The 18366-nt window shown below is 52.3% G+C and overlaps 1 protein-coding gene across 3 annotated transcripts; it reads right to left on the bottom strand.

Annotated features, from left to right (window-relative positions):
• Positions 1-497: 497 nt before the first annotated feature.
• On the bottom strand, positions 498-16566 carry Heyl (hes related family bHLH transcription factor with YRPW motif like). 3 transcript variants are annotated; one of them, XM_006992246.4, is made up of 5 exons: positions 16376-16566; positions 9964-10030; positions 8676-8759; positions 6792-6873; positions 498-3297 (listed from the first exon to the last, which is right to left on the bottom strand). In XM_006992246.4, exons 1-5 carry the CDS (start codon positions 16453-16455, stop codon positions 2624-2626), a joined length of 987 nt encoding a protein of 328 aa, XP_006992308.3. In that variant the 5' UTR covers positions 16456-16566; the 3' UTR covers positions 498-2623. The 3 variants fall into 3 exon arrangements, with proteins under 3 accessions (XP_006992308.3, XP_076421097.1, XP_076421096.1); XM_076564982.1 differs by lacking the exon at positions 16376-16566 and adding an exon at positions 15215-16361; XM_076564981.1 differs by lacking the exon at positions 16376-16566 and adding an exon at positions 12568-15140.
• Positions 16567-18366: the final 1800 nt, after the last annotated feature.

Genomic DNA, 18366 nt, shown 5'->3' with positions numbered 1-18366 from the left:
GACTTTCGAGAAGAATGAGCTACTCAAGCACATTAGTCCCAGAAGGCCTCCAGGAGGAGGTGACATGGAAGGCAAGGCCTGAGGAACTGAAGTAGGCCATGCAAGGCAAAGGGAGGAGCATTCTAGAAACCTCATGAGAGAAGCTCTAAGGATGGAATGCTGGGGATATGAGAGCAGGCCTGTGTAGCATAAACACTGAGCAAGTTTGGGGTCAGCACGAAACAAGGCTGGAAGTCAGGATGGGATTTAAAAGGAGCTCTGATTTTTATCATTAGAATAACAGGGTGTGTGGTGGGGGCGTGTCTGGGGTTCAGGCTGGGTTGATATGATGTGCCCTGCACATGCCACATTCTCGCCAGTGCCTGCTGAGAACTGACTGCCACAGCCAGGACCAAGCCAGGAAGCCGGGGCAATAGACTAGGGGGAGAGGGGACATTGCCAGGCCTGGAGCCCTGGGTTCAGGGAGTCCAGAAACATTCAGGAAGTACAAGTGGAGGTGTGGTGGTGGAAGTTTCCAGAACTAAACATCTTTATTGCTTGCCTGCAACACCCTGCAGTGGGATGAGAGTGTTGGGGCCACCAGAAAGGGTTGGGACTAGAAACAGGAGGCGTGAGTACTCGGCTGTGTGTGTGTGTGTGTGTGTGTGTGTGTGTGTGTGTGTGTGTGTGTGTGTGTGTGTGACCTGCCCAGTCTCCTGGGAGAAGGAAGCCAACACCACCCAGGATGGATGCTCAAAGGGCTCAGCCATTTTTGCCGTGTTTCCATGGTGCCAACAGACTGCTTCGCGGTTCGGGTACCCGCAACTGGGAAATGTGTTTCCCATAGCGCAGCCGTGAGTGAACACCGAATCTCTGGCTAGGAGGCTGCCGACCTGCAGGCCTGCAGTAAGACCCTAATATCCAGGGACTTCTATCACCTCTCCCCACCCCAGGAGACTGCATGCCTCTTCTAGCCTCCCTGCACCTGTGTTTCTCGGTGGGCTGACCATGCACTCCACAGGGATGCCCTCAGATGGGTCCAATATGGCAGCAAGATTAAAGAAATTGCTTCCACTAAGAAATGAAGGAAGTCTTTATCTCTTCTTGACCTAGTCGCAAGCACTTTCTGGGTCACTCAGGTGACCTCTGCCCTCTGTCCTGATGTTCTGAAATGACCCCTTTGCTCCCAGGGTTTTGTAAACTCCACTTTTGTGCCCACAGGCTCCTTACCACAGCTCTGGGGACTATGGTTCCATCCAAGGCTGGGATGGGGACGGGGGATGGAGGCTTTCCAGGATGACCTCGTATTTCACAATCACCACGGCCCCAGCGTCAGTGAACAACCAGTTCCAGATCCCCACAATCTTGGTTTTGCCAGGCATTGACCAGGGTGTCCCCAGATGGCACGTTGGGTGGCCCCCGGGGGGCACTGTGGGGAGCAGGTGCTCACCAAAGAGGACAGAAATGTTTCCACACTTTGTTTGCTGATAGGGCAACCCTAAATGTCAGTTCAGCCTCTGCCGTTCCACCGGCCATTTATTCCCACTAGAGAGGCAAGCGGCGGCCTGAGGCGGAGCTGGGGAGTGAGCTGGCCTCTGAGCGGAGCCAGCTGTGTGAAATCTGGGTGAGCAGGCTCTCAGGCCCTGGACCCGCTGCATGACCTTGAAGAGCCCAGCCGCCTCTGCCTGTTCTCCCCCTCCTCCAAGTTATTTTTATCCAGCCTGACGGGCCCTCGGCTGTGCCAGCAGTCTGGGCTCTGGGAGCCGGAGGCAAACCAGGCCGCTCACATGTCTGGTGCTGAATCCCAAGAGAATGACTCTTGGGGTGCCACCATCATGGCCACAGGTCCTCCACACTGGGGACCCCATGGGAAGGGCCATAGTCCTGGAGGACAGTACCCAAGAGAAAGGGAGCTGGGCTCTCCCGATGCTCTCTCGGCCCTGGCTTCTGTCTGAAGCGCTGTGGAGACCTGGTGGTAGGGATCTCCTGCCTCAGAGCTTTGCTGCTGTGGAGAATCTTCCTGGCCCCGGCTTGTCAAGCCTTAGTGGATAGTCATGCGGGCATCTGAAGTGGGGACGACGGTGGCTGCAGGCTGTAGCTGTATTGAACAGATCTGTCCTGTGCTTCACTGTTACAGGGTGGGCTGTAGAGATGGCTCAATAGCCCCTGCTTCATTTCTGTCTTCAGGAAGTGAAGCAGACAGCACAGTCCATCCTGCTGGCCTGGAGTGGCTGAATCTCACCAGTCCTCAGGACTAGGAGTCCCACCTCTTCGTGTGAGCAGCCTGCCCCGGCCATGGAATCCTTTAGATTAAAGCTTCGGCTCCAGACCCAAGGTCCATGCGTTCTGGGTCCACAGTGCCTAGGGGGGTCACAAGGCACCATGTGACTCATCTGTGCCTGTGGAGAATGAGACTAAGGCTCTGAGCTCTGAAAGGACTACAGGGGAGCCTGGTGGGCAGCAGGGTCGGTGGTGGGGGCGGGGCCGGGGGCGGGGCTCTGATGGGTGAGGAGAGATGCCTTTGTATGGAAGCCGTTCTAGAAAATAAATCAGAAAAGGTGGCACCATTTTCAGAGCTCCTGGGGCGGGGGGAACAGGAACATTTCCCATTCCTTGGGGATGGTTGTGTGTGTGTGGGGTCAGCTCAGAAAGCCCCAATTTCAGTGATTTCAGAGACCCACGAGTGGTAGAGCACTGCTCCTGATGGCCTCCCAGTTGGCCCCAGAGGAGGTGGACTGGAGATGGGACCAGACACACTGTCATCAGATTTCCCAGCTCCAGGGGCTGTCGGAGAAGAAGACGGCAGGACGGGGACCACGTGGTTGCTCCTGGCAACCCTGCTACCAGGGGCTGTGGGCGGAGGGGCAGCTGGCCTCTCGGGAGGATGGGCTCTCTGGGCGGAAGCTGCCCCTCGACTGGGCAACAGATTCCTCCGGGCCGGCAGGATGGTGCCAGCCACTCTGTGCACTGGAGTGGACCGGAGGGCAGAGATGGGGAAAGTGGGAGAAGAGACACTGGGGAGGACAGGGCCAGGCACTCTTCCCAGAATGGCGAGCTGGCCGCTCAGGGAAGGTAACCCCGAGCAGCTATGGAGGAAAGACCAGGGCCACACAGGGAAGGCCAGGGCACCAGTGGGTGTGGGCGAAGGCTCCATCTCAGCCGCGTAGCTGTTGAGGTGGGAGAGAAGGCGAATCCGGACAGGGTCTGCATGGCTGCTGGGTCCTTCCAGGACCCCCAGGTACCTGATGACCTCCGTGAGGCATTCCCGAAAACCAATGCTCCGGAAGTCAACAGCCAGGGCTCGGGGGTCAAAGAACCCTGTAAAGTAAAGCACCATGAGGGCATGCCGGGGATGAAGCACAGAACCTGGGGGAAGATACCACGTGTGACCTGTGGATAGCCTACAGTGACCCAGTGACCTTGGACATGTCCCTTCACCTCCTGGAGCCCCTGCCTCAGCACTAGAAACCACGCTGCATCACAAAATGTGTTTTCTTCACACTTCATGATTGATGCGAAGAAAATCTTGTGGCCCACACAATTTCTTTAAGCTGACACCCGTGAAAAGATAGCGGACATAGAAGATGTATTATAACCCCACTTTCTGAAAAGAGGCAGGTTTGGGGAGAGGAGGGAATGACCGCAGCTAGCGGAGCAGAAGGTCGCCAGGAGAAGGCACCACTGTGTAGTGGTGAAGCCTTTAGAAGCCACCAGGGCTGGGTTCGAATCATGGACCTGCCACTTAAACTGGCCACCTGGCCACGGATGAGCATCCCCAGGCCTCAGTTTCCTCAGCCTGAAAATGGGAGGCGATAGAAGTAGCTGTCACTGCTGCAATGTTTGCCGCTGCGGCGAAGAGAGAGGGTGAAACGAGATGGTCCTGGGACCCCCTCCATAAATGGAGGGAGCTGTCACTCACGCCAGTGGCCCAGCTGCTGCTGCGTCTGAGTTCATCCTCCAGCTCAGAACACAGTTTGGAATGTACTGGCCCCATGCAGCTGCTACCAGGCAAGGGCTCTCTCTTGGCCTGATGTCACTGATGGGCAGGCCAGGTGGACTGTCCACACAGGCGTCCACATCTCTACTGCCTCCACAATACCTGCTCTTCTCTCAAATACCTTCTGGGCAGGGGGGGAAAAAGCAGCAGCCAGTACTGGCTCCTGACTGTGGCAGCAAATCTCTCATCTCTGGTTCATGGCTGGGGACCCTCGAAGGGACAGGACAGCTCAGTAGGAGACTGCAGGGTCTGGCAGTTTAGGGTGAGACTTGGCTGTGCTGTGTGATGATGCTGATGATGCATGTGTCCCTCACCTCTGTGTTTGCTGGACTCTTTCATTTCATAACTTTTCATTTAATAAACACACACACACACCACACATCACACACATCACACATCACACACCACACACACACACACACACACACATCACACACCACACACACACACACACACATCACACACCACACACACATCACACACCACACACACACACACAATCACACCACACACACATCATACACCACACACACACACACATCACACACCACACTCACATACATCACACCACACACACACATCATACACCACACACACACACACACACACACACCACAAACACACACACATCACACACCACACTCACACACATCACACCACACACACACATCATACACCACACACACACACACACACACACACACACACACACACCACAAACACACACACACAGTTTGCTTGTTTTTCAAGACAAGGTTTCTCTGTGTATCCCTGGCTGTCTTGGAACTCATTTTGTGGACCTAAAACTTAGAGTGCTGAGACTAAAGGCATGTACCACCACTGGCCAGCTTAAACATGATTTCTTTATATATATTTATTTCTTTGAGACCTGGTCTAATGTAGTCCAGGTTGATCTTCAACTCACTATGTAGTTGAACTCTGAACTTTGATCTTTTTGGGTCCACATTCCAAGTGCTGAGATTACAGGAACAGCCACCACTCCTGGCTACTACAGGGCTAGGGATTGAACCCAAGGCTTTGCGGACAGCAGGCAAGTACTCTACCAACTGAGCTACATCCTCAGCCTCTTTTAATTAATTAGTTAGTTAATTTTTAGATATTCATTCATGTAGTCTAGACTGGTCTGGAACTCACTGTGTTGCCTACAATGATCTGGAACTCCTGATCCTCCTGCCTCCACTTCTAGAGAGCTGTGGTTACATGTGCACACCACCATGCCTGGCTACATGGTTCCTTTTAAACAAATGTCTGCCGAGTTCTTATTACACACTTCACAGCAGTATCTAATTTAATCCTGATAAACACTCTTTTACCATATCCACTTTAAAGCTGAAGAACCTCGGGGATAGAAAGGATAAACCATTTGTCTTAAGTCAAGACTGAAGGAGCAGCAACACCAGAATTAAATCAAAAGCCTGAACACTCCCAACCATAGCTCTCTGCCCTTTCCATTAGCCTGAGACACAGTGGTGAGGACACCCCCACCCCCTCCTTCCTGGTCCTTGTGAGAATGGAGTGAGATAAGTGAAAACATTTTAAAGTGCTGCCCACATGCTAATCACCACTTTCCCTTTAATAGGATCACCATGAATATAATTTGAAGCCTCTCCCCATTGGCTGCGACTGTCAGGAATGCGTTCCTTTGGCAGACTTTTCCAAAGGGGCCACCGCATTAGAATTACTGGGTAGGTCGGCTAAACTTGCCAATTCCTACAGTCTAATCTAGACTGACTCTTTCAGGGAGATCCTGAATACTGCCTGCCCCCAGGTGCCACACCGATTTGGACCACTGTTCTCTTCCAGAGCTGAAAGTTGTTCCCCAGCTTTACATCTCTGTAGCTAAGGTCTGTGGAGTGTGGAGGCTTCCCAATCACACCTAGAAGATGCTAGACAGGATTGTCATTCACCTGGGAGTCTTTTTAAACTCTTCGCTACCGAGAGGTGGTGGCGCATGACTTTAGTCCCAGCACTCGGGAGGCAGAGGCAGGTGGATCTCTGTGAGTTCGAGGCCAGCCTGGTCTACAGCATGAGTTCCAGGACAGCCAGGACTGTTACATAGAAAAACCCTGCCTTGAAAAACAAAACGAAACGAAAGTCATCGCTGCTCCATGATTTTAATGGAAAGCGTTAACAAAACGATGGAATGACTTGCCAGTTCCCATCATCTGACACCTGCTGTGAGCATGACTCACTTTCCAGTGCTGCCGAGGGTCCAACAGCAGTCCAGAAGCCTAGGCCAACGGGTAGAGACACCAGCAAAATGTCTATGGCTAAAAATCTCAGACACTTTCCTCCCTGGGTTCAGGTTAGTTGAAGACTGGGATTCTATTGAGAATTTGCTTATCCAAGCTACCGGTTAGCCAGGTCTTGCTGGTGAGTCTTCTGGAAGCCGGTGCCACAGAGCAACCCTCTAAGACTGGGAGGAGTGGCACTGAGGCAAGGCTTAGGACAAATGGAGACGCAGGAAGTCATGAGGGAGACAAAGAAGAGAGACAATTTGGTGTAGTGGCCCCTGCCTGTAATCTCAACTCTAGAGGCTGAGGCAGGAGGATTTGTGAATTTGAGGTCAGCTTGGGCTACAGGGAGAGATTCTTTTCTCAAAACAAACATCAAAGTAGCATAAAACTAAAGAGAGGAGCTTGGCAAAAGGTGGCTGGAACCCACTTCAGTTCTTCCACGGGAGGGCAACGACAATCTATTTGGCCATCAGTTTGAGCTCACCCCTTGATCCCCAGGGCCCTGTATCAAAGTACTTGTAGTGTGATTAATTCCCAAGAGAGTAGAGCATTGGTACCTGTGCCACCAGAGGCATGGAGCATCTTCAAGTGATCCACGGTCATCTGCAAGACCTCGGCTTTCTCCAGCTTGGAGGAGCCCTGTGGGAATGGAAGGCAGAGGCTGCAGCAGGTGAAGGCTGGGGTGAACTGCCCTCCCGTCCCCATCAGCATTCACTGCCTGGGTTTCCTCCCTTCCCTCCCACCCCCTGACCACTTGGGCTACTACTTTGTCCAACCTGTCCAGGACTGCTAGGTGCTTCACTGTCCACATCATTTCGGGGCTTCCATCCTAAAACGCCTCCCCGACTCAACCGCCCTGGCTGAATCCTCCTTAGTCTCCTTCCACCTTGTCTCTTGGGCGTCTCTCTCCTAAAACACTCCCAGTGAATGTCAGCCCACTTCTCTCCCAGAAAGACTCATCTACTGCCATGGCCTCGTCACCATCACCAGACTCCTGCTACCATCCACCATCACCTACTCCATAGACCTGCTGTCCTGGGAACCCAACTCCATCTTCAGTATCCCCAAGTCCTAGCACATCATCTGAGCCCAACAAACTTGTCCTTCTCTGTTCTCTCTTGGGAAATGGTTCCAGGGAACTTTGGCTCCCATGGGAAACCTGAGGGTCAGACTCTCCGTGCCCGTCCCTTAAATACAGACACCAAGTCTAGTTCATTGCTGGCTCTGAGAAGGCTTTAATGAGCATCTTGGAATGGCTGACTTGTACTTACTGGCCTAAGGGAAGGCAGATGACATGTGACCTAAGCCTTGAGCAGAGGGTAAGGGTCTTTGAGGCAGCCTGATTCACCCATATGTCTCTCCACTGTGGTCCTCACCACCTCCTCCCACTCCATGTTCCACAACAGGTGCTCACTCTCTGAATGCACTTTTTACTATCAAAGAGCTCTAGAAATGTCGGGGGACATGCGATACAGTTACGTGCTCTTTCTGCTCAGAAATTTATTAGCCGTGTAATGTAGTAGGTAGATATTACATGACATCTCTGTCCCTTACTTCCTTACCTGTACGATGTGCAGAATAATCCCTGCCTCTCAGGATCAATTTTAGGATTTAATCCAAAGGAACACATCAGGTATAAAGCCACCATACCCAAGACACCTTGCTAAGTATATTTGTCTATTCGTTTTGTCCCGTGGCCAGTGACAACTATGCATACTTGTGTGTGTACGCACATGTGTGTGGCATATGCACATCTTGTGTATGTGTATGTGTGTGGGGTGCCCATGTGTACACATGTGGAGGCCAGGAGATAACATAAAGTATCATCCTTTATTACTCTCCATCTTATTTTTTCTTAGATTTTTATTGTTTCTTTGTAGTATGTGTATCTATGTGAATGTATGCTCATGTGTGTACAGGTGCCAGCAAAGGCCAGAAGACATCATCAGAGCTCCTGTAGTTGGGGTTATATGCAGTTGTGAGCTGCTGGCTGGGAATTAAACTTTAGTCCTCTGGAGAGCAGCGCGTGCTTTTAACTGCGGATCGCCTCTCCAGCCTTACATTTTAAAAATTATTTGTGTGTGTGTGTGTGTGTGTGTGTGTGTGTGTGTGTGTGTGTGAAGTCAGAGGCCAGCCTGCTGGAGTCATTTCTCTCTTTCCACAATGTGAGACCTGGACTGAACTCAAGTCTCGCTGTCCAGGCTCCTAGAATCTGCCCATCTCTGCCTCCCAATGCTGGTGCTACAGGTGTGCACAGCAGTGTCCAGTTTTACATGGCTGCTGTGGATTTGAACTCAGATCTTCAACAAGTGCTCATACCCTCTGTGCCATCTTCCCAGACCCCAGTGACAGCTATTCATAAACGACCGCAGCTCTGCCGGCAGTCAGAGACACCATAGGAACCACACCCTGCCTTCTACCGGATCAGCACCATCACACACCTGCTTCTCAAAAGCAGTGGGCACCAAGCGTCGCAGTTCAGAAAGGCTGCTGTTGATACGGTCCCGGCGCCGTTTCTCTATGATCTGAAAAATAATGACAAGAAGTTCCCTGTGGGCATTTCATCACACTTTCCAGTGTGCCCTGATGGACACTGACTCATATTTTCCCTCAAGTTATTTTTTTTTTCTGGGCGGTAAATCTATTCGTTATTTACGGAGGACGAGAACGAGAGTTCAGACTGACAATAATCTGTTTCATGCCACACAGCAAAAGCGTAGAGCTGGGACTAGCATTCAAGCCTCTTGTCCTGGTCTGTAGGGATGATGTTCACCATATGTAAAGCAGGGCACTGCCTATCAGAATGAGGACACCAGCCTCAGCACTGGTGCAGACCTGGGGGACCCTGCCGGGCCAGAGTTAGCCCTCCAGTTTCTGGATCATGAGAACACCTGAAGAATTCTGGGTCTTGCTCTCTCTAGCTGCAGAGGCCTTCATCCACACTCTCTTCCCCACAGTTCTGGCAACAGAATCCTCATAGCTGGGTAGAAATTATAATCCATTACTTTTTAGCAAATACGAGGTAGGGAAGAACGATTTGCCTAAGGCTTCTGGTGAGTGGGTGAGTGAGTGAGTGAGTGAGTGAATGAGTGAGTGAGTGGCCTCCTGCTGGATCCCAGGCCTCTGGATCCCCAGGAAAAGGTGGGATAGGATAAGATGGAGGGCTGCTAGCAGGGAGCGCCCTCCTTGCTCAACACAAAGAAGAAAAAGTTCTGGGTTCAGAGAAAACAAGGAAGAGCAGAGACTACAACGAAGTATTGATGGGCTATGGTCAGGTGCTGATCGATCAGAGTTTATGGGAACCCACTCAGTCTTCAGAACAGCTCGTTGACGCTGGGCCTGTAGCTCAGTTGGTGGCGTGCTTGCCTCTAGCGTGTATGAGGTCTGCACTAAATCCTCAGTACTGCAAAAACCAGGTGTGGTGGTGCATGCCTGTAACACCAGCATTTGGGAGGTGGAGGCAGGAGGATCAGGAGATCAAGGGCATCCTCAACTGCATAGTGAATTTGAAAAACAAACGATCAATCAGTCTTTTGAGGTAGATGCTCCCTGTCACTCAGAGGTAGAAGCAAGGCAGTGGAGGGGAGGTGGCATGCATGCCCAGCCACCAGGACTGCAATAGGCAGAGCTTGGGTTTGAACCTGTCCAGTCAGCCGGGATGATGGGCCAGGCCTCCTTGGATTCAGTGCAAACCCTGATTGGGCTCCTCAAAGGCTGCGGCTCACTCACCCCTCTGCGTTTCTTCCGGGCTTGCATCTGCGAAGGGCTGGGGGTGGTCAGCGGTCTGGCCATCTGGCTGCAGGGGAAGAGAAAGGCTAGTTTCTCAGAGCCGAGGGATCATCTCCCTGACCTAGATTGACCTGGGAGGCCCGGCTGGCAGCAGGCCAGGACCGGGGTGCATGGGGTGGGGTGGGGCTCCCAGGTGGCCATAGCCTCCCAGACCAGGAAGGGGCACAGGGCATGCAAAAGGGTTGCCTGCTCTCCTTTCTCCCCGGAGACCCATTTCTCTGGGGCCAAGTCCTCTGTGCTCTCCTGGCTTCCTGCCTGTCAGCCTCTGGCGGACGCGGGTAGCCTAGCTCCTGCTCCTGCGGGCGGCCGACCGTCGGGGAACCGCGAACCAGGATGCTCCCTCTCGGGTCCTGCAACCCGATCCCGGGGGCGGGCTGATTGAGGGCGCGGGCCAGCGGCGGCCAGGCCGGGCCGGGAGGGTTGGATTTCAGAGCTAGCCGCTGGGAAGGAGCGTGGAAAGCGCAGATGCCGCCGCTTCCCACGGGCCGAGCGCCGCCGCCCGCCCTCCGCCCGGCCCGCAGCTGCCGCCTCCTCCCACGCGGCGCGGCCGGGGGCGAGGCGGAGGCGGCATCTGGGTCACAGGCTCCTCTCGCACGCTCGGGGACATTGCTCTGGCCTCCCAGAAGGCACGGGTCCCGGAATCCTCGCTCTGCCTCCCATGCCTGTGCCTTCTTCTGAGACCCAGGCTGGATGACGGATGTTTGCTCCAACCCCAATAGTTCTATTACAAAGACTCAGCCGAGGGGTTTTCTGCCCGGAATTTGACCACAGTAACCACCTCAACCGCTTTCCGTCTGGATGGCCTTTTGCTCCATCTATCACCTCAGAAGGCAGAGTTTCACTGGAGAGGACCAAGGACCCAACCCTACCGATGCTAACTCCACAGCTTTGGGCAAAGTGCCTCCCCTGACATTTGGGGATGCCAACAAACATCTCAACAGGAGCCCATGAGCTTGCCCAGCACCTGCTTCTTGTCTACCCTAGGTTCCCCGTCTCAGCAAAGGCCACCCCCACCTTCTACTTCTCTGGCACTTTCTTTGATTCCGCCTTGGTCTTCACTTTATGTGGTCAAAACCTGCCTATACCGTGTGTCGATAGTTTGATGTCTGTTTTCTTGGTCTCCATGGCCCTCTATGTCTCTCACCTGCAGGCTTACAAAAAGAGCCTTCCCTTGGGTCCCACTGAACTTTTTTTTTTTTTTCCTGCTACTACCAGAAGGCTTGATCTTGTCTCTCTTAAATTTCCTTTGTGGCTTCTTAATGCTTTTAAGACCCAAAAGCATTATCCCTTAAGCATTATCCTTTGGTTGGCCCAACTAGTTCCTGTCACACACACCCCACCCTGAGACAGGATTTCTCTGTGTAGCTTTGGAGTCTGTCCTGGAACTCACTCTGTAGACCAAGCTGGCCTTGAACTCACAGAGATCCACCAGGCTCTGCCTCCCGAGTGCTGGGACTAAAGGCAAGTGCCACCACAGCCAGGCTTCCTGTCACCTCTGATATCCAGTTGTCTCTTGCTCTGCATGCTCCAATCCGAATGCAGGAACTCCCACATCTGCATATGTGTTCTGTAGTCTAGACATCTCTGGTCCAGGCCATCTCCTCACCTCCTCACCATGGCCTAACGACCTCAACCAGCCTTCAGATCGCCATTCAGATGTCACCTCCTTTAGGAGTCCCGAGCCCCTTTAAAATTCCTAGTCTGCGGCATGGCCCCTGCTGGTTACTTTCCCAGACTCCTGCATCCACAGCATTTATTCTAATTGTTTTACTCTGGCATGATGATTTGATTAACGTCCATCTATCCAACAGACACGTCCATCCATGAGGTTATGAGGCTCATCCATTTCACTCACTGTTACAGCTCAGGTCCTCAATCATCTTGGGACCCCGCAGATCTCACAGTGGGATTTCTTACTTATCTTCAGTGCCACAGAGAATGTAAATATGAACAACATAGAAATCTGCCTTCTGGGCCTTCGTGGACCGGGGCCATACACAGCTCACCAGGAGGGTCTCAGCCCATGTGACTCTCTTTGTGGCATCTGAAGTTGGATCATTCTCAATACCTCACAGAAAGGCAGCTTCAGGAGAGACCAGATAGCACACTGCCTCGGGCTTGTTCCAGCCACATCTGGAAAAAAACGTATCTCTCACCCTCACATCTGGACAAGCAGAGCTGCTGAAAGGCCTGTGAAAGCTCCCGGGAGGCAGGGCCCTGTGAGCCAGGGCCTGAGATCTGTGGGCAGCTTGTTTACAAAACCTTCCCTGGTTCACTGGGGACAAGCTCTGAGAGCCAAGGTACATAAGAAATACAGCCTTTGTCTCCCTGGCTGGAGAAAGCGTCTCTCTGGGTATTGGGTTAGCCTTGTGCACGTCACTGCCTCGCAGACCGATCCCTCCTCAGGGACCGTCTGTCAGAGGTTGACACAGCAACACCCAGCTTCAGGGCCAAGGGCGCTGTTCCACCTTTCCCCAGGCTCGTGGTCAAACACCCCTGCCACCTGATCTGCCCCTTCCTCCAAATCTCCCAGGCAAATCTCACCTTACAGTTTGCTTGGCACCACTGCCAAGGTTCTCTCTCCTCTGGGTTTTATAAAAGTCCATTTTCCAGATGAGGATGCTGAGCCTCACTCAGGGTGCCAAAGTAGCTTGGCCAGCCCACCCAGCTGCTCAGGAGCAAAGCAGCATGGGAAGCTATCTTCTGGCTCCCAGCTCAGCATTGTTTTCCTTCTTAAGCCTGACTTCCTGTCTGTCTGACTAGTCCTCCAATCCCCTTATCCTTAAGGCTCCCAGCCAGAGCTCACCACAGCCTGGGATCTGGCCCTGACAGTGGTAGGGGTTCTGGGAACCTCTCCTCTGAGCGTCTAGGCAGATCTTCATGGACCCAGAGAAGACATGATGAGTGCCAGTATCTCCACAGGCCTCCTGCAGCCCCTAGACAGGATCCCAGGGCAGTCTCTTCAGGTGGTGTAGCTTTCAAAGTGGTCTGCCTGCCAGTCCTGAACACCCCCAGTCCCAACTCCACCTGGGAAGTCCCCTGTGTGTGGGGGCCTTTGGTGATGACTCCACCCACTTTGTATCAAGCAAAGGCAACATTCCAATCAAGGCTCTGAATGATGGACAGTCACACAGAACTAAGACCGTTTGTAAAATGAGAACACTCAGAGAGAGAAAGGACCTTTGACCATACAGCAAATAAGAGGAAAATCCAGAATCCGAGTTACATCTACTGCCTTTAAAACATGTAACACACACACACACACACACACACACACACACACACACACACACACACACTATAACATTACTTTATGTGTATGGGTGTTCTGCCTGCATGTATGTCTGTGCAAGAAGAACGCACCAGATACCCTGGAACTTGGATTACAGGCAGTTGTGGGCCGCCAAGACATGCAGAGAGTCAAACCTGGAAGAACAGCGTATGTTCTTAACCCACTGAGCCACCTCTCCAGCCCCACATCTCCTGGATTTTAATTCAGTACTCTTGCCAATGTCTTCCAAATATGCATCATCCCACCATGTCTGTCTTGTAGCCTGCACTCTCCGTTCTAGACAGCAGTATGTAGCCATTTGTCTCATACATTGCATAATAGACCTTAGGAAAACAATTGTTTTAGGGGGAGGGATGTGACAGATTCAGAGCTGAGAATGCCCTGTAAGGCAGTCTGTAGATTTCTAGTTTTTTCTATTAAACTTTGCTGCCTCATGAATGTGGCACTCTCTCCACAATGTGACATTTATTAGAAATTACCTGCGCCAAAGCAAGAAGCTATGTGCTATATATGTATATTCAACCTCATTCTAGCTTTACTCTCAGAGGTAGATATTTACACACTCATTTTGCTAAAAAAAAAAAAAGAGGAAGAAGAAAGAAAGAGAGAGAGAGAGAAAGAGAGAAAAGAAAGAAAACGTCAATTCAGGAAAGAGTAAAGTCACTTACACATGGAAATGGTGGTGAGGTCTCTCTGACTTCAGAGACTACCATGTGCCTTAAATCATAAAGGAACAGCCTGTAGACCCTGACTTCAAGTCTCACATGTGGGAGGTGCTCATGAAATATTTGAAGATGGGTAAGGGCTGTATTGTGTGTGGATGCAGACTGTTTCAGGGGGCCAACTTCACACAAGAGCCCTGTGGGTGATTCCCACGGATGGAGCAGGTTGCTACCACCAGGCAGATGTCCTTGGTGACATCAGAACACACTCTGCCCCTTGGGTCTCACATCTCTGAATGGGAGGGATTTGTGCACTGCCTCTGACCCCAGAGTCTGGCTGCCCCAGCCCTGTGGCCCCTGCCACCGTCTATCCGGCTTTCTTTGTACATGAAGCTCTTCTTCCCTGAGAGTTCCCCGAGGGCAGAGGCTGAGCAGGATACATCTGGGCTCTGATGCCCAGCCCAGGGTCTAGGCCACAGCAGGCATCGTTCAGTGGTCTCTGAATCGAAGCATTTATGTCTACTGGGGGGAGGGCCCTTTTGGGGAGTGCTACAAAGAGGCATCTTATAAGCCAGTCTGCCAGATGTCCAGCTGCCTTCCCTCCTTGGAGGAGTCTGGTCTTCTGGAGCGGTCTCTAACAATGAGCTCTGGTTAAAGTGACAAAAAGATATAGAGGGGAAAACCTGCAGTGACCTTTTACACCTTAGTCCCAGTGCCGCCGCCGCCATCGGGAAGCCATCATCATCATCCCTGGCTGTGAGTGGCCTCTCCTCACTGGAGGGGTGAGGGACGGGGGCGGGGCTCAAAGCCCACACTATGACTCTTCTTCCATGTAATCCAGACTCTCCATAGCCCTTGGCAGTTACTGCCCAGGCTCATGAAGGATAGAAGCCAGCTCCCATCCATCTCAGCTGGCATCGACTCTGTACACTGGTCCTTGAAGACCCAGTGGCACTGAATTTGAGATCTTCTGTTCTCCATCACCACGTGGTGCTGGTTCCTTCCCTATCAGCAGGCACTGGCTTCGAAAATTATTTCTATAAATAGCAGTTTCTGCTAAGTGATTTTTAAAGGGTTTACATAAGGAACTACATTATACATCCCCATAACTAACATGCAAGATGAGAGAGAGGGAGAGAGAGAGAGAGAGAGAGAGAGAGAGAGAGAGAGAGAGAGAGAGATCTATTGCCATTAGCTCCCTTCCTTTGGTCTTTTGAGATAGGGTCTCACTACTCACAGAGATCTGCCTGCCTCTGCCTCCTAAGTGCTAGGATTGAAGGCGTGTGTCCTCATGCCTGGATGTAGCTATGTGAGTGTGCTCCGTGTGCCAGGGCATGAACATGGAGGTCAGAGACAAGGTTCCGAAGATCAAGAGAGGTTATCTACTCCAGCAGCTCTTTCTTTCCTTTCCACTCTCATCCTTTTCCCAGTGTGGAAATCGTCCCAGGCAGGGAAACCAAAGGCTCAAAACTGCATGTCGATAGGGTACTTGGCTAGCATGCACCAGGCTCTGGATCCAATCCAGCACTGAAGAAAGGAAAAGGAGGAGGAGAGGAAAGAAGAAAGAGAGAGAAAGGCAGGCTGTATGGTGACTTGGTGGCAGATGTGGGCTGGGTGGCAAGGGCTTGAAGGCTCTTTCACGTGCGAGCCTGACGCTGAGCATTCACCATGAGCTGCTGCTAAGCCCTTGACATCCTTTCTTCCACTGGGTTTTTACTAACACTATGGTGCTGGCTTTGTTATTTATTCCCATTTTACAGATCAGAAAACTGAAGCTTATGGAGTCACAGAGCTGGGAAGTAGCAAGGACCATACAAGATCAGTTTGTTCCACAGGTTAAAAGTCAGACTATTTAACAAAGGTGGAAGAACACTGGCAATTTGGGAGGTTTTGTGGAAGGGGCTCTGAGATTGGAGTCCAGGTTCTTCCAAACTGGCTAGGAATTTTTTTCAGTACCTAAACCCAATTCCAGCGTTCAGTGTGCTCAAAGGGAACCCCCACATCCCCCCATCCTTTTCTGTACCATGTGAAAACTGCTCCCAAAGAAGGGTAAAATTGGGAAGTACAGATGTCTTCATAGTGAATAGATTAGGGGCAACGGAATGTGGAACCTACGTCTATGAAAGTTTCCTAAGGTCTGCAGTAAAACTTTCCAGGGGCGTCCCTGGGTGCAGCCAAATGGCATAATATACCGCCTAGCAGAATTCTCCTTCCATCCCAGCGTCCAGAATCCTAACTGGCCCGGGGTACCCAGGAATTCGCCATACTGGTGCTGTGGACACACTGGAGACGCTGCACACACCCCTGCATCCTGGCTGACACCTGCGCGCTGCTGTGCACACCTGAGTGTGCTGGACTCTCTCTCACCCTCGACAGCCTCAGCCCCACTCTGTCTTACCTGAGGTCGCTCTCCTGACCCACGTCAATGGGTCCGTCAGACTCGCCATCGGAGCCACTGGGCGCCCTGGGCCGCTTCATGACGAGAGCTGGCTGCGGGGTCTCAGCCCTGCGATCCGTGGAGTTGGTCGTTGGGCCCCGCCCCGGCCCCGCCCCGGCCCGGGAGCCGACGCAGCCCTTTCCCAGGGCCCTTTCCTGCACCGCAGCCCGGGGCGCCCCGGCGCCCCCTCGCCCCCGCGGTGACGCGCCACCGAACCGTGGGAAGGCCCCGGGCGGTCACCGCCCCCATCGGCCGCTGGGAGGTCCGGCTCCGCTCCACCGGCGCTGCCTGGACTGGCGCGCTGGGTGGCCTTGGGCAGGTGCCCTGGGAGGCCCCACGGGGGAAGCCCAGACTCCGGATCTGTCCCTAGTTATGTGCGTGCGACAGGCTTAGCTCTGCAGTGCCTCGGCTTTAGGAGGGACAGACCTGCACCTTCCTGCCCCATGGGGTCCAAGGCGGGCAGATAGGTTTGGAAAGATTACTGGGGGTGCCTGTGACCTCTTGGATAATAATTCCTCGGCCATTCTTCTATAGAGGACCAAAATAAAGGGGAAGAGGGGGACACGCACTGTGGGATGTTCAGAACTTCGAAGACCTGTAGTGAACCCCAAAAGAGATGGCCACTGCCCTCCAGCTGTGAAGGCTGGTCTCAGGCAAAGGCTGTTTTGAGAGGAGGGAAGACAGGGTCTCATAGAGCCCAAACTGGCCTTGAACTTGAGTAGCAGAGGATGATCGTGAAATACCGATCTTCTGCCTCCACATCCCGAGTGCGTTATCTTTGAGGTACTGACTTGTAGGAGGGAGCTCAGGAAGGGAGAAGGTAGGTATGGTGTGATGGTTGGTGGCATGTCCCTGGGAGTCAGTTCCCAGTTCACTTAATGACAGAGCTGTCCTGGCAGGCCTCAAGGAGAGAGGAAAAGAGCCTTGGGCTTCTCTTTCTAGGGGAGCCTGTCTGACAACAGACAAAACTATTTAGTCAGTGAGAGTTCCTGTCCCTGTCCCTGGAGAGGAGATTCAGCTGTCATCCTTTTAGGCCACTGTCTCAGAGAAGCCCTGTGTGCAGAGGTGAATCCTCCAAGGTGAACTTCTCTCAGGGCACAGGGAGATTGTAGAGGTTGGTACATCAGGGAAGTCCCTTCCCTTTGTCCTGCTCACTGGGATAGGCACAGAAGAAAGCGGGCTTTCGGTGTAGGAAAGTGGGGCTGGTCATCTGAAGCCGTCTGCACTTTCACTCCATAGTAACATCTGCTCCCAGCCACTTGCTGATGGGAAACAATAGGCCTCTTGCCATACAGACCCACACATAACCACTTGGCCAAGTACAGAAACTCACACATACAGACAGAAGTACAGACACCACCTGGCATGAACAGCCAGGATCAGGAGGTCACGCTCTACTGTTCCAAATGCTCTCACATAATCTCTGTGGGCACATGCCAAGGTAGTGGAAACCTCACCCAGTATAGAGGTTGCACAATCTGTGCACTATGCATTTCCTAGAAAGGCAGGTACTCGCTCCGTGTAATTGGCTGAGATAGCAAGGGTTGGTGGATTTGGGGGGAAGGTAAGGACTCTGTGGTGGGCATGTTCACAAGAGATGTCCCAAGTCCTCAAAATACACTGCACAGTTAAATAGGGAGTATGGGGTTTGGAACAAAAGATCTAAGTTTGGAAGTTATTAGGTAATAGATGGCTTTTAAAGCTATGGGAGTGGACAAATGGATGGAGAGATGGAGCCTATTATTCACTGTTTGGTGAGTACTTGTCCTAAGTGAGGAAAGGTCCTAAGTGTTCTGTAAGTTTTAATTCATTTAACCCCCAGCTGACCAGGTAGTGCTATTAATCATTTCCTCACCTTTACAAACGAGAGAAGAGAGGAAGAATAACCCAACCTATGGCCAACAGGCAGAGGAGGAGGAGGAGCTGGGATTTCACACGACAATTTGACTCCA

The sequence above is a fragment of the Peromyscus maniculatus genome, chromosome 2 (assembly GCF_049852395.1).
Source record: "Peromyscus maniculatus bairdii isolate BWxNUB_F1_BW_parent chromosome 2, HU_Pman_BW_mat_3.1, whole genome shotgun sequence".
Taxonomy (NCBI): domain Eukaryota; kingdom Metazoa; phylum Chordata; class Mammalia; order Rodentia; family Cricetidae; genus Peromyscus; species Peromyscus maniculatus.
This window is presented reverse-complemented; position numbering and strand designations above follow the sequence as displayed.